The 15,825-nt window shown below is 48.8% G+C and overlaps 1 protein-coding gene across 2 annotated transcripts in view; it reads left to right on the forward strand.

Annotated features, from left to right (window-relative positions):
- Positions 1-15,825, forward strand: part of LOC138371392 (uncharacterized) — a 238,065-nt gene that overhangs the window by 204,314 nt on the left and 17,926 nt on the right. For both annotated transcript variants that reach the window (XM_069336178.1, XM_069336177.1), the window contains exon 4: positions 10,179-10,325. In XM_069336178.1, coding sequence (XP_069192279.1) covers positions 10,179-10,325 — 147 coding nt within the window. The remainder of the gene's footprint in view (positions 1-10,178; positions 10,326-15,825) is intronic.

Consider the following 15,825-nt stretch of genomic DNA (forward strand, 5'->3'; position numbering starts at 1 on the left):
GCTACCGATGAATCGATGGCAATAGTCTGTCCCAACAAGGACACCGAAGTCGGTGAGGTGATCAGACTTAATATTATCTGCCAATTTTATTCCTCTATTTCTCAGGAATTTGGCTGTTGCTCTCAGACCTTGAACTTGTAGGTCTACTGGTATTTTGTCCACCATAATGGCTTGTACTCGACAGACGTACCTGCCTAAACGTACTGATGGTTGTACCACCTGGTAGACTTGAGGTTCTGCATCTGTTACAAACCCTGAGATGTTGAATGACGTCTGGGCTACAGGCCTTAATTGTAATTCATCTGCCAGCTTTTTAGTGATATATGTTCTCTGGGATCCTTGGTCAAACAACCCACGGGTATGGACCTTGGCCCTCTTATTCAGGATGGTAATTTGGGCAGTAGGCAAAGTCGTATTACCTTTAGACTTTGCCGATTGGACACTCTTTGTTTGTTGCACCTTGCAGTACTGTACTGTGGTGGGAATGCTATCTTCCACCTTGGGTCTTGAATACGTTAATTTCGTATATTTACACAGTGCTGCATGGTGCCTACCTCTTCTACACCTGTTACAGGTGTTGAATTGGGTATCACAATAGTCTATGTTGTGTGACTTGAGACACCTTGCACATCTCCCTAATTCCTGGAGTCGCTCCATACGAGTGTCTCTGGTTGGATAATTAGCACAACGGTATGTTGAATGTTTCTTTTTGCAGAACATACATGTCCCCCAGCCTACTGCACGTTTGGAAGTTACCGGTTTGGGTGAACTAGTAACAGTAGGATTGGAGGTTGCTGCTGCATTGTCAGATTTTCTGCAACTTGATGTTAGAGTAATTGACTGATGTTTATTTGGGGTAGTTGTTTTACCCTTTAATTGACTCTTATTTTCTATTTCTGAAGGCTTGCATGAGGCTTTAACTTCCTCATTTGCTCGTCGTTTGCTTATGATGGAATGTAAACCTTCAGTGATGTCCTGTACTGTCAGGATGGTGTTATGTTGATGTGCATATAATTCATCTAGTATATCGCTGGACAATTTTCGTTGAAGGACTACTTTGGTCATCCATTCACTAGTAGTTATATCAACCTTAAGACTGAATATTCTTAGTAGTGACTCAAACTCCATGCTGAAGGATTGTAATGAGTCAGCAGTCTGATCAGGTTGAGGTAAATCCAGCAATTGTAGTACTAGATGTATGACAGTTTTCTCATTGCCAGCATTATTCCTAGGAGGCTGGACTGGGAAATTAGTGCTGTTGCTATTTTCATTTACATTTTCTACTACTGGTTCAGCTTCACCTCTAGTTTGGAGGCATGTTAACTTAGTGGCCTCAGGTATTGGGTTTTCAGAATTCACAGAGACTGTGGATAAATTGTCTGAGAACTGCTTAATTTCTGGTGGTATAATATTGGGTGAAGCTGTAGTGGGTGAAGCTTTACTGGGTGAAGCTTTATCCTTGTTGATTAAAGGATCTAATCTGGCTTTACATTTATTCTCAAAAAGATCCAGATCATCCATAACATTATCTACTTTATTTGGTGTACTTGCTATTTGTTCTGATTCAATTATCCTGTGTAAATGTTCCAACCTGGCTTGAGTTTCTTCTTCATATTGTGCAAGGTCAGACAGGAATGGTTCCACATCTTCAACTACTATGTCGTCGTCGTGGACCTGATTTTGGTAAGATTTCCTATTTGCTTTCAATATATGCAATTGGGTTTGAATCTGTAACAGTGGTATTTTCAACCGACGATAATTAATTACAGGCTCATATAACAACTGTTCATATTGGTTGAGATCTCTTGTTAGTTGGCGTTTGCTTGATATTAAAGCACGCTTTGCTTTCTGTGGATTAGTCATGGTGACTTGTTAATTGGGCACCACTGGCTCATAAATTGTGAGCAAGTACTAATGGTAGCCTAGGGTTAAATTCTGAACTCACTAGGCAATAATCCTACCTCTACTAGAGGTTAGCACTTAAAATTAATACACATTATATATATACAATCATACACACTAATGATTTGAGTGATAAACCAGTGTCACTGGAAGTACCTTTAGGTTAGCTCTTCTATATCACCCTAGGATGGTAGAGACACTAATTAATCACTCAAAGGTGTAATGATCATAAGTAAATTATTATATATACACAACTCAACTCGAGTTGATAAAAATTACACCCAAAATAGGGTCTGCACCATTCATTAATGGTGTTAGGTTGTTCAATATAGTACAACTGACTATGGTAATAATGGAACTAGGATGAACGATAATAGTTCAACTAGTCCCTGGTAATATCCTACCCTGTTGTGGGTTGGCAATTAGTAAATATTATACTGTGATCACTAGTGCAATATATATTAAATGATTCTCTATTTTGTAGAAATAATATACACAATTATTGATAATAGCCTCTTAATTAGCTTCTATAAAACTTCTAATATTATCTAGAAGTATTAAATATTATTAGTGACCTCGCGAAATAAAGTCCACAAAATTCGTAGATAATCTCTCACGAAATTTAACACCACGAAATCCCTGAACAATATCGCGAAGACACAGTCACTAATTTGGCTGGCTTCTATATTAGCGCTGTCATTTCACAGAATAACACGCCACCAATATCTGTGGGTGTACATGAAACCGCTGACGAAGCTGATCTGAACTGAGCGGGGCTCGTGAACTCGCACGAGTCAACACCGCCGTCATTGACTGCTGGCTTTGTTTAAATAACACTGCACTAGTATATTTAATGAATCCACTGGTTAACTGGTTCATCCGGTACTAAGATGACCAAATGTGGGTTCAAAGGATCAAATAATCCGTCATCCGGTTCGAAGATGACCAAATAATGTGGGAACCGACCTGTGAGATTTATATTTATTTAATTTATATGAATTTATATTTACGTTAATTTATATACTTCGATAGCAATTTGTATAATGTTAAGTGGACTGTATTTCTGCAATAATCTCATAATCTCACAAATCGATCCTCTACACATTAGGGGGGGTTTATTAGTTTATATATATGCAGCCAATCAAACTACAGAATTAGACTACATACATTGAAAAGGTTCCTTATCTTATAGTACAGCAGGTTAGTCCACCAGGTATAACTAGGGTGTAGACACCAAATTATCCTCTTTGAGGTAGCTTCCATCACCCAGTAACTGGTGCACAAAATCTTGCTTCCTCGTCTTGACCTGTCAAAAGTGCGCTAGCTGTCAAGCCAGAATCCTATATATGACAAGCTATATCAGAGAAAACACTATACATGGAACAATAAAGACCTGGCTTAATTACCTTTAGTTTGAGGCTATGTCGTGCTCTAACCGGCTCACCCTATATAATGACATTAATGGCCATAAATGAAAGATACATGGGTTTCGGAAAGAACACTTAACTTGAATTTGTTGACAGCGCGTGATAATGGTACACCTTTGGTTTCCATAACACTACGTCCAAGTAAAATTAACAGGAGCCGAATTTGCTCCCGAGAGCCTCTGGTCTAGTCTCAACAACAATGGCTGCCCTCCTTCCCCACTCTGACGCCTAGCTTACATTGTCCAGATTTCAGAAAGTGATAGAAGGGTCACATTTACTCTACTTTAATATTGATAATTAAGTTAATTTATATAAGATGTTTTTATGATGGTAAAGTCCAAAGACTAATGTATTTAAGAATAATTCCCACCATAATAGGTGGAGAATATAATAGTATGTGGTGATGATATCCCGTTTTCTATAGACGGTAATTCCACTACAAGTTACGTTTTCTATGGGTTAACTTGTTTATACAATACAGCTATTATCTGTATGTATGATATATTAAATGGTGTCGGATTTTCCGACAATTATATAGTTTTTCTCCAGGTATTATACCCATTTAGTTTTAATTATTTTTTTTTTTCCAATATTTTGACTATTACACTTGTCAATGATACAGGTCTATAATTAAGGGGGTCTTCCCTGCTTCCACATTTGTAGATTGGAACTATGTTAGCCTTTTTCCACACATCAGCTGCAACTCCTGTAAACAGGGATGCCTGAAAAATCAGTTGAAGTGGAATGCTGAGCTCAGGTGCACGTTCTCTTAGAACCCATGGTGAAACTCCATCTGGACCAACTGCTTTGTTCCTACTTAGCTCCTTGAGCATTTTTTCCACTTTGTTTCTAGACACCTCTATGTGCTCTATGTTGTTCTCTGGAATTCTTATTGTATCTGGTTCCCTGAAGACTTCATTTTCTACAACACACTTTAGAATTTTTCATTTAATGTTTCACATATTTCCTTTTATTTTCCGTAAATCTATTTCCCATTTTCAACCTCTGAATATTATCCTTTGCCTGCAATTTGTTGTTTATGAATTTATAGAATAGACCTGGTTCTGTTTTACATTTGTCTGCAATCCCTTTTTCAAAACTTCTTTCTGCCTCTCTCCTCACTGCCGTGTAGTTGTTTCTCGCATCTTTGTATCGCTGGTATGTTTGGGGGTTTGGCCTCTTCCTGTATTGATTCCATTTTTATGTCTTTTGGTCTCTGGCCTTCTTGCACTTTCTGTTGAACCAATCCTGTTTCCTAGTTCTGCATCTCTGTTTTGGTAAAAAAAAAATTTGTGCCTTTATCATATATTTCACAAAACTTGACATACCTCTCATTCACTTCCTTGCCTAGCAACAAGTCTGTCCAATTATACTCACTAAAAAATTTTCTAAGGTCACCATAATGTCCTCTCCTGAAGTCAGGTTTTTCAACTGCTTCAACCTCCTTATTTTCTTCCAGATTATAAAGCATTGCATATTTTATTCCCAAAAAGACATGGTCACTTTTACCCAAGAGAGGAAGGTTCTGAATGTCAAATATTTCTTCCTCCTTCCTTTTTAAATATCAAATCTAGCATGGAGAGAACGTCCCCTTCCCTCATCCTCGTAGCTTGTTTAACATGTTGATACAAGAATGTTTCCAGGATGAGGTCTACAAATTTACAGGTCCAAAAATCTTCTGTTTTAGCTTCATATGCTTCTCAGTCTATGGATTTCAAGTTGATGTCGCTGACTATCAACAGTCGTGATCTATCGTTACTCGTTCTCGCTATAATCTCTCTCATTATTGTTATAAAACCTTCTCGTTTACTATTTAGCTCCTCCTTTGACCATGTGCTGCTTGGCGGTGGACTATATGCATTTATGATCATTAGTTTATCATCCTCATGGCAGATCTCTAGTGCTATTATGTCAACTTCTTGTGGATTGGCAGTCATTATTCGTTCACCTTTAGGTGTTCTTTTACCAGCACAGCAACGCCACCGCCTTTCCTAATTTTTCTGTCCCGTCTCCAAATTGAGTAACCCCTTGGGAATATGACCTCATTTAAAATAACATCTTCAAGTTTTGTCTCCGTGAGTGCAACAATGTCTGGTGTCTGCAGCTGTATTACATCACTTAACTCTAGTATCTTCGATCTCACTCCATCTATGTTGGTGTATGTAATCTTCAGGAACTTGTTTTCCCTCTCCTTATTCTTCACTCCACCTCTCTCTAATGCTTTTGTTGGTTTGCCTTTATGTACCACTTTACTGGTCTGCCTATCCCTATCACTTTGTAGAAAAAAGAATTGATTTCTTCTTCATTCCTGCTCTCATTTAAACTTTTTGCCTCGGCGAGGTTCAGTTTCAGCTTCTCTCTGTCTTCTTTTGAAAGATCTCGTCTTAACGACCACACTTTCCCATCCTCATCACTTTGTAATTTTCTAGCATTCCTTAGTACTTCTTCCATCTGCCTGGCACCATTTAGGGTGATCCTCAAAGGTCGATCTTTCCATTTTACATACCTGCCTATTCTCCTGTAGTCGCACACATTCTCTATGGTTGTAAGACCTTCCACGAGGCCAACAATTTTATCTACTACTTTCGCTTCTTCTACAGCTCTTTCTGACCTAGATGTTATCTCCTTTTCTTTGCAACCAAAAATTATCAGGGACTTACTCCGATCAACTGTGTTTTGCACCAACTTCGGGTTAGATCTATCTCAAGATAGATGCCAATTTCTTTCTAACTTCCAGCTTAATGTTTGTTTTATCTTGGTTGCTGCAGTGTTTGGCTTCCTTTACTGCTTCTTCAATTTTTTCCTTCTCCTTGGCCACTTGTACATAGGTGAGTTGCATATCCTTCTTGCACTGTTCTATTCCCTGTGTAACTTCCTCCATCTGTGCTGACAAAAGCTGTTTCTCCTGTTGAATTTCCTTACCTAACCTATTGTAGTCATTTATGTTTAAATTTACTTTAACTTCTTCCAAAATTATTTTTAAGAGTTTATTTTCTTCTTCCATGGCTTTGCAATTTGTTTCCAATTGATTTTTATCCGTGCACAAGTCTTTCACTAAACCCTCAAGACATAAAACTTTGCTATTTAAATGGTCATTACTTTCTTTCAATTTACTAATTATTTCTACATGAATGTTCACTATAGTATCTAATTTTACCAACTTGTTGTATAGACTGGTTATATCAATGCTTTCTTCATTGAATCCAACAAAATCAAGCTCTGTTTTGTATTTCCTCTTGCAGGCGGTCATCTTGAATGTTCTTCTCTGCACTGGAAACACTAGGGCAACTTTTTCTCATCTAATTTTTCACTTCCCTTGGCACATTCCTGTTATCTCACCTATTTTTCAAAAGCACTATACCTTTAGGTTCTCTGGGACACCACTCACTATCATCATCCTGTACTACAATACTTAGAATTGTTGAAATATGCTGAAGCTCCTCCGATGCAAGTGTTGACCCTGGGGGTGTCACCTTTTTGAAAAGGTGTGTTATGAAGTCAGCGTGTTAATTCACTGACAAAGCATCGAACAAAGTCTCCCACCCATATTCAAATTTATATCTTAGCTTTATGCTATTAAATGTTGATTTTTGTGTCAAGTGTACAGTCTTATGATAAATTAATAATCATTAACATGTTTTATTGCTTCCTGTTTATTAATTAAACAAATACATTTTTACTTATGAATTATGGACAGTTGAACTATGTGACCAGTATAGCAGAGTGTGTATACAAAATGTGGGGGGAGGGGGGAGGGCTGGCTCACTCCAATAACCCTAACACACTCGACCCCGTTAGCCAGATTTGTTTCTTAAATTCTGGATGTACATGCTCATATATATTTTTGGTTACAGATTTTGTTTAGTAATATTATTAGGATAATAAAAAGTTATAAAAATACTTGTTTTATGAAGAGAGAGAGAGAGAACTCTATCAACATCAGAGGTCCGAGACTGTTCAACACGCTTCCGCTACACATAAGGGGCATAACTGGCCGACCCCTCACAGTGTTCAAGAGAGAAATGGATAAGCACCTCCAAAGGATACCTGATCAACCAGGCTGTGACTCATACGTCAGGCTGCGAGCAGCCGCGTCCAACAGCCTGGTTGATCAGTCCAGCAACCAGGAGGCCTGGTCGACGACCGGGCCGCGGGGACGCTAAGCCCCGGAAACACCTCAAGGTAACCTCAAGGTATGAATGCTTTATTATATTTAATGGAAATTCTCCAGGCTATTTCTGGCTGGCAATCTACTGCCACCTACAGAAGGATCTCTTGGGGAGGGAGGCAGTGAATGTGAGTGGGGCAGAGGAGAGGAAGTGAGCAGCAGTGAGGGTAACTCCCCCCCCCTTCCTGGTGGTGGTGTACAAAGAGTGTTAGGCCGTTGATCCGGCCAAATTTCCGCTAGTCCGGCTTCCATGGACATTTTGGCCAGATAGGGAGATAACTATCCAGCCATGATTTTTGCCGGATTAGAGCATTTTCCGGATTGGCGGATTCCGGATTAGTGAGTTTCTACAGTACTGTCGCCTCATATCGTGCGGCACTGGCAGAGCTACTGCAGCTTGCGTTCGGCATTGATGTTTCTTCTGCACTGTTCCGCAAGCTGTCTCGTGTGTTGTTTCACTTCCGGGCCTGCTCATGTGCCGCCTGAACCGTCCTGGTCGCTGGACCGGGTGCTCTCTTTTCTGTCTCCTCGGTTTGTGGTGGCCCCTTCGGTTCAGGACTGTTTCTCCAAGGCTCTTTTCTTGTTGGCATTGGCCTCTTGTGGTTGGGTTGGGGAGCTTCATACTCTCCTCCTGCGCAGGGGGTTTCTGCTATTTTGTTCCTGGTGGCAGGTTTGTATGGCTGCAGCCGTCTCCTTTTCTGGCAAAGAATGAGACTGCTGCTTTCCAGATTGGTCCTTGGGTTGTTGATGCTTAGTTTGTTCAGCCAGGGGTACATCATGTGTTGTGTCCGGTTGCAGCTTTCCGCCGTTACATGCGTGCCATGGCCTGGATGGCCGGGAACAAGCTTTGGGTTGACTAGGTTTCCCAACTTCCCTATTGCAGGGTTCGGGTCTCCCAGGTTGTCCACAGGATTATTTGGTCCAGCTAGCCTGCGGTGTATCCTTGTGAACACGACGTTCGTTAGTTTGCTGTGTGGGCTGCCGTCTTTGGTAACATGTCTTGGCCTGACATTCGGTCATGCCCTAGTCGGGCATGTGTTGCATTGGGTCGGCGGTTGCAGCCAGTTGTCTCAACTTTGAGTTAAGGAGCAAGTGGCGACCGCCTCCCGGGTAAGTCCCTCCTGTTTTTGTCTTTGGGTACGTAGATTCGGGGAGCCAAAGGGGCTCCCCCAGAAAACCAGCATTTAATGTAATTAAATGCCAGAGGCTCCCTCGGCAACCTCCCTCCCTCCATCTGGTTGACAGTTTTTTGCGTGTTTTGACATCCAGTCTCAGAACTGGGGTATGGATAGTCAGCGCGGGGGTCTGGGGCTCCCCCTTCCCCCTCCCAGGGAGGGGAGAGCTGCGCAGAAAATAAAAGGGTAACTGTTGTGACGTCATGCTCGATTTTCAGTTGGGGAGTTCTGTCCAATAGCCTGGCTTTTAGTAGCAATCTTTTAACCAGAATAGGGGGTTTGTTTTTGGACATTTACCTTTCTGGGTACCTGACCCCTGTCGATGGCAGACATAGAAGGCGTCCAATAATATGGGGGATTCTATAGGTCATTGCTCCTTGTGCCTATCTGAGTGGGCCAGGTTCTGGCTTGTGGTCCCTGGTAGGGATAAGAACTCCATTCACATGACTGATGCCAAAGTCTAATATATTCATATCAGCCTGAATAGGTCCGGGGAGCCTCCGGGTCTCCCCCAGAAAATGGCGTTTCATTACATTCAATGCTGTATTTTTTGCTCTAACACCTGAAACAGTGTTAATAATAAAGTCAACTGTCATCTTGGCATTTCTCTACACTGTGGTCAATACAGTACTCAGTGTTCACTACACCCATGTCAACTGTCATCTTGGTGTTTCTCTACACTGTGGTCAGCACTCAGTGTTCACCACACCCATGTCAACTGTCATCTTGGTGTTTCTCTGCACTGTGGTCAGCACTCAGTGTTCACTACACCCATGTCAACTGTCATCTTGGTGTTTCTCTACACTGTGGTCAGCACTCAGTGTTCACTACACCCATGTCAACTGTCATCTTGGTGTTTCTCTACACTGTGGTCAGCACTCAGTGTTCACTACACCCATGTCAACTGTCATCTTGGTGTTTCTCTACACTGTGGTCAGCACTCAGTGTTCACTACACCCATGTCAACTGTCATCTTGGTGTTTCTCTACACTATAATCAGTGTAGAGAAACAACATTACTTATATTGTCAATATATTTTATATTGTAATATATTTTATTGCCTGTCTCTACTTCCTCATCACAATCGACTTGAGAATGGTCCAGGACGGACCCAAACGTCGTCGTCCCTTCACCTTCTAGTGTGTGGTCTGGTCAACATACTTTAGCCACGTTATTGTGACTCCTCACCTGCTTATATTGTCAAATTACTTTACTCAGTCTGATGCTTCATTATAGTCAATTACTTTACTCAGAGCCTGATACTTCATTGTAGTCCAGTTTCTTTACTCAGAGCCTGATGCTTCATTGTATTCCGGTTACTTTACTCAGAGCCTGATAGCCTTTATAGTCCAGGTTCCGCCATTAATGTTTGTGTTGGTAATGACAGGTGCAGGAGACCATCAGGGAGGCCCTGGAGATGATGACCACAGAGACAGGTGCCACAGCTGGCCCCGTACACCTGGGAGACTCAGCCTCCACCATTAATGTTTGTGTTGGTAATGACAGGTGCAGGAGACCATCAAGGAGGCCCTGGAGATGACGACCACGGAGACAGGTGCCACAGCTGACCCCGTACACCTGGGAGACTCAGCCTCCAGCATCATGAATAAAGTTCAGGAAATCACTGGAGAGATCCCCCAGAAGCAATTAACAGTAAGTTTTTTCTCATATCACAAGATATTGAGTTGCATTTTGAGGAGAGGAAGCTGTTCTTAGGTTTATCGAGGTTCCCCAAGATCAACTACTGACTTAATATACAATACACAATAGTTGCCTTACTCCTGGATAAACATTACTGGTAGGTGAATAGAGAAATCTGGTGAAAGGAAACATGGGAACCATTTCTGTCCTGAGCAATGATTCAACCTGTGATCCTCTATTGAACCCTGGATCCTGGCCCCCTCAGAGAGGCGCAGACACTCCACCAACCTACCGGGAAAGCATCCAAGAAAACAGCGAACCAAAAGAGATCACTGCTGGGTACAGAGAGACTGAAGCCTTGAAACTGTCAACAAACTCCCAAACAATGCCAGCACCAACCCCCTGCCAGAAGAGGGGGGCTGGAGCTACAGGTCCAGCACCAACCCCCTGCCAGTAGCGAGGGGCTGGAGCTACAGGTCCAGCACCAACCCCCTGCCAGTAGCGAGGGGCTGGAGCTACAGGTCTAGCACCAACCCCCTGCCAGTAGCGAGGGGCTGGAGCTACAGGTCCAGCACCAACCCCCTGCCAGTAGCGAGGGGCTGGAGCTACAGGTCTAGCACCAACCCCCTGCCAGTAGCGAGGGGCTGGAGCTACAGGTCCAGCACCAACCCCCTGCCAGTAGCGAGGGGCTGGAGCTACAGGTCTAGCACCAACCCCCTGCCAGTAGCGAGGGGCTGGAGCTACAGGTCCAGCACCAACCCCCTGCCAGTAGCGAGGGGCTGGAGCTACAGGTCCAGCACCAACCCCCTGCCAGTAGCGAGGGGCTGGAGCTACAGGTCTAGCACCAACCCCCTGCCAGTAGCGAGGGGCTGGAGCTACAGGTCTAGCACCAACCCCCTGCCAGTAGCGAGGGGCTGGAGCTACAGGTCTAGCACCAACCCCCTGCCAGTAGAGGGGGGGCTGGAGCTACAGGTCCAGCACCAACCCCCTGCCAGTAGCGAGGGGCTGGAGCTACAGGTCTAGCACCAACCCCCTGCCAGTAGAGGGGGGGCTGGAGCTACAGGTCCAGCACCAACCCCCTGCCAGTAGCGAGGGGCTGGAGCTACAGGTCTAGCACCAACCCCCTGCCAGTAGAGGGGGGGCTGGAGCTACAGGTCCAGCACCAACCCCCTGCCAGTAGCGAGGGGCTGGAGCTACAGGTCCAGCACCAACCCCCTGCCAGTAGAGGGGGGGCTGGAGCTATAGGTCCAGCACCAACCCCCCTGCCAGTAGCGAGGGGCTGGAGCTACAGGTCTAGCACCAACCCCCTGCCAGTAGAGGGGGGGCTGGAGCTACAGGTCTAGCACCAACCCCCTGCCAGTAGCGAGGGGCTGGAGCTACAGGTCTAGCACCAACCCCCTGCCAGTAGCGAGGGGCTGGAGCTACAGGTCTAGCACCAACCCCCTGCCAGTAGAGGGGGGGCTGGAGCTACAGGTCCAGCACCAACCCCCTGCCAGTAGAGGAGGGGCTGGAGCTACAGGTCTAGCACCAACCCCCTGCCAGTAGCGAGGGGCTGGAGCTACAGGTCCAGCACCAACCCCCTGCCAGTAGCGAGGGGCTGGAGCTACAGGTCTAGCACCAACCCCCTGCCAGTAGCGAGGGGCTGGAGCTACAGGTCTAGCACCAACCCCCTGCCAGTAGAGGGGGGGCTGGAGCTACAGGTCCAGCACCAACCCCCTGCCAGTAGCGAGGGGCTGGAGCTACAGGTCTAGCACCAACCCCCTGCCAGTAGAGGGGGGCTGGAGCTACAGGTCCAGCACCAACCCCCTGCCAGTAGCGAGGGGCTGGAGCTACAGGTCTAGCACCAACCCCCTGCCAGTAGCGAGGGGCTGGAGCTACAGGTCTAGCACCAACCCCCTGCCAGTAGAGGGGGGGGCTGGAGCTACAGGTCCAGCACCAACCCCCTGCCAGTAGCGAGGGGCTGGAGCTACAGGTCTAGCACCAACCCCCTGCCAGTAGAGGGGGGGCTGGAGCTACAGGTCCAGCACCAACCCCCTGCCAGTAGCGAGGGGCTGGAGATACAGGTCCAGCACCAACCCCCTGCCAGTAGCGAGGGGCTGGAGCTACAGGTCCAGCACCAACCCCCTGCCAGTAGCGAGGGGCTGGAGCTACAGGTCTAGCACCAACCCCCTGCCAGTAGCGAGGGGCTGGAGCTACAGGTCTAGCACCAACCCCCTGCCAGTAGAGGGGGGGCTGGAGCTACAGGTCCAGCACCAACCCCCTGCCAGTAGAGGAGGGGCTGGAGCTACAGGTCTAGCACCAACCCCCTGCCAGTAGCGAGGGGCTGGAGCTACAGGTCCAGCACCAACCCCCTGCCAGTAGCGAGGGGCTGGAGCTACAGGTCCAGCACCAACCCCCTGCCAGTAGCGAGGGGCTGGAGCTACAGGTCCAGCACCAACGCCCCTGCCAGTAGAGGGGGGGCTGAAGCTACAGGTCCACCACCAACCTCCCTGCCAGTAGAGGGGGGCTAGAGCTACAGGTCCAGTACCAACCCCCTGCCAGTAGAGGAGGGCTGGAGCTACAGGTCCAGCACCAACCCCCCTGCCAGTAGAGGGGGGGCTGAAGCTACAGGTCCAACACCAACCCCCTGCCAGTAGAGGAGGGCTGGAGCTACAGGTCCAGCACCAACGCCCCTGCCAGTAGAGGGGGGGCTGGAGCTACAGGTCCAGCACCAACCCCCCTGCCAGTAGAGGGGGGGCTGGAGCTACAGGTCCAGCACCAACCCCCTGCCAGTAGAGGAGGGCTGGAGCTACAGGTCCAGCACCAACGCCCCTGCCAGTCGAGGGGGGGCTGGAGCTACAGGTCCACCACCAACCTCCCTGCCAGTAGAGGGGGGCTAGAGCTACAGGTCCAGTACCAACCCCCTGCCAGTAGAGGGGGGCTGGAGCTACAGGTCCAGCACCAACCCTCTGCCACTAGAGGGGGACTGGAGCTACAGGTCCAGCACCAACCTCCCTGCCAGTAGAGGGGGGCTAGAGCTACAGGTCCAGTACCAACCCCCTGCCAGTAGAGGGGGGCTGGAGCTACAGGTCCACCACCAACCCTCTGCCACTAGAGGGGGGCTGGAGCTACAGGTCCAGCACCACCCCCTGCCAGTAGAGGGGGGCTGGAGCTACAGGTCCAGCACCACCCCCTGCCAGTAGAGGGGGGCTGGAGCTACAGGTCCAGCACCAACCCCCTGCCAGTAGAGGGGGGCTGGAGCTACAGGTCCAGTACCAACCCCCCCTGCCAGTAGAGGGGTGGCTGGAGCTACAGGTCCACCACCAACCCCCTGCCAGTAGAGGGGTGGCTGGAGCTACAGGTCCAGCACCAAGCCCCTGCCAGTAGAGGGGGGGATGGAGCTACAGGTCCAGCACCAACCCCCCTGCCAGTAGAGGGGCTGGAGCTACAGGTCCAGCACCAACCCCCTGCCAGTAGAGGGGTGGCTGCAGCTACAGGTCCAGCACCAGCCCCCCCCTGCCAGTAGAGGGGGGCTGGAGCTACAGGTCCAGCACCAACCCCCTGCCAGTAGAGGTGGGCTGGAGCTACAGGTCAAGCACCAACCCCCAGCCAGTAGAGGGGGGCTGGAGCTACAGGTCCAACACCAACCTTCTGCCAGTGGAGGGGGGCTGGAGCTTCAAATCCAGCACCTACCCCCTGCCAGTAGAGGGGGCTGGAACTATTGGTCCAGCACCAACCCCCTACCAGTAGAGTTGGGCTGGAGCTACAGGTCTAGCACCCACGCCCTACCAGTAAAGGGGCTGTAGCTACAAGTTCAGCACCAACCCCCTGCCAGTAGAGGGGGGGGGGGCTGTAGCTACAAGTTCAGCACCAACCCCCTGCCAGTAGAGGGGGGGGGGGGCTGTAGCTACAAGTTCAGCACCAACCCCCTGCCAGTAGAGGAGGAATGGAGCTACTGGTTCAGCACCAACCCCCTGCCAGTAGAGGGGGAGGCTGGAGCTACAGGTCCAGCACCAACCCCCTGCCAGTAGAGGGGGACTGGAGCTACAAGTCCAGCACCAACCCCCTGCCAGTAGAGGGGGGCTGGAGCTACAAATCCAGCACCCACCCCCAGCCAGTAGAGGGGCTGGAGCTACAAGTTCAGCACCAACCCCCTGCCAGTAGAGGGGGGGGGGTCTGTAGCTACAAGTTCAGCACCAACCCCCTGCCAGTAGAGGGGGGGGGTCTGTAGCTACAGGTCCAGCACCAACCCCCTGCCAGTAGAGGGGGGGGGGGCTGGAGCTACAGGTCCAGCACCAACCCCCTGCCAATACAGGGGGGCTGGAGCTAAAGGTCCAGCACCAACCCCCTGCCAGTAGAGGGGGGCTGGAGCTACAGGTCCAGCACCAACCCCCTGCCAGTAGAGGGGGCTGGAGCTAAAGGTCCAGCACCAACCCCCTGCCAGTAGAGGGGGAGCTGGAGCTACAGGTCCAGCACCAAACCCCTGCCAATAGAGGGGGGCTGGAGAAACAGGTCTAGCACCAACCCCCTGCCAGTAGAGGGGGGGGGGTGGAGCTACAGGTCTAGCACCAACCCCCTGCAAGTAGAGGGGGGCTGGAGCTACAAGTCCAGCACCAACCCCCTGCCAGTAGAGGGGTCTGAAGCTATTGGTCCAGCACCAAGCCCCTGCCAGTAGAGGGGGCTGGAGCTACAAGTCCAGCACCAACCCCCCTGCCAGTAGAGGGGGGCTGGAGCATCAGATCCAGCAACAACCCCCTGCCAGTAGAGGGGGGCTGAAGCTACAGGATCAGCACCAACCCCCTGCAAGTAGAGGGGGGCTGGAGCTTCAGGTCCAGCACGAACCCCCTGCCAATAGAGTGGGGCTGGAGCTACAAGTCCAGCACTAACCCCCTACCAGTTGAGGGGGGATGGAGCTACAAATCCATTACCCACCCCGAGCCAGTAGAGGGGAGCTGGAGCTACAGGTCCAGCACCAACCCCCTACCAGTAGAGGGGTTGGAGCTACAAGTCAGTACCAACCCCCTGCCAGAAGAGGGAGGGTGGTACTACAGGTCAAGCACTAACCCCCTGCCAGTAAAGGGGGGCTGGAGCTACAGGTCTAGCACCCACCTCCTGCCAGTAAAGGGGGGCTTAAGCTACTGGTCCAGCACCAAACCCCTGACAGTGGAGGGGGGCTGGAGCTACAAATCCAGCACCTATCCCCTGCCAGTAGAGGGGGGCTGGAGCTACAGGTCTAGCACCTATCCCCTGCCAGTAGAGGGGGGCTGGAGCTACAGGTCTAGCACCCACCCCCTGCCAGTAAAGGGGGGCTGAAGCTACAGGATCAGCACCAACACCCTGCAAGTAGAGGGGGGCTGGAGCTTCAGGTCCAGCACCAACCCCCTGCCAGTTTAGGGGGGCTGAAGCTACAAATCCAGCACCCACCCCCAGCCAGTAGAGGGGCTGGAGCTTCAGGTCCAGCACCAACCCCCTGCCAGTAGAGGAGGGCTGGAGCTACAGGTCCAGTACCAACCCCCCCTGCCAGTAGAGGGGT

The sequence above is a fragment of the Procambarus clarkii genome, chromosome 35 (assembly GCF_040958095.1).
Source record: "Procambarus clarkii isolate CNS0578487 chromosome 35, FALCON_Pclarkii_2.0, whole genome shotgun sequence".
NCBI lineage: Eukaryota > Metazoa > Arthropoda > Malacostraca > Decapoda > Cambaridae > Procambarus > Procambarus clarkii.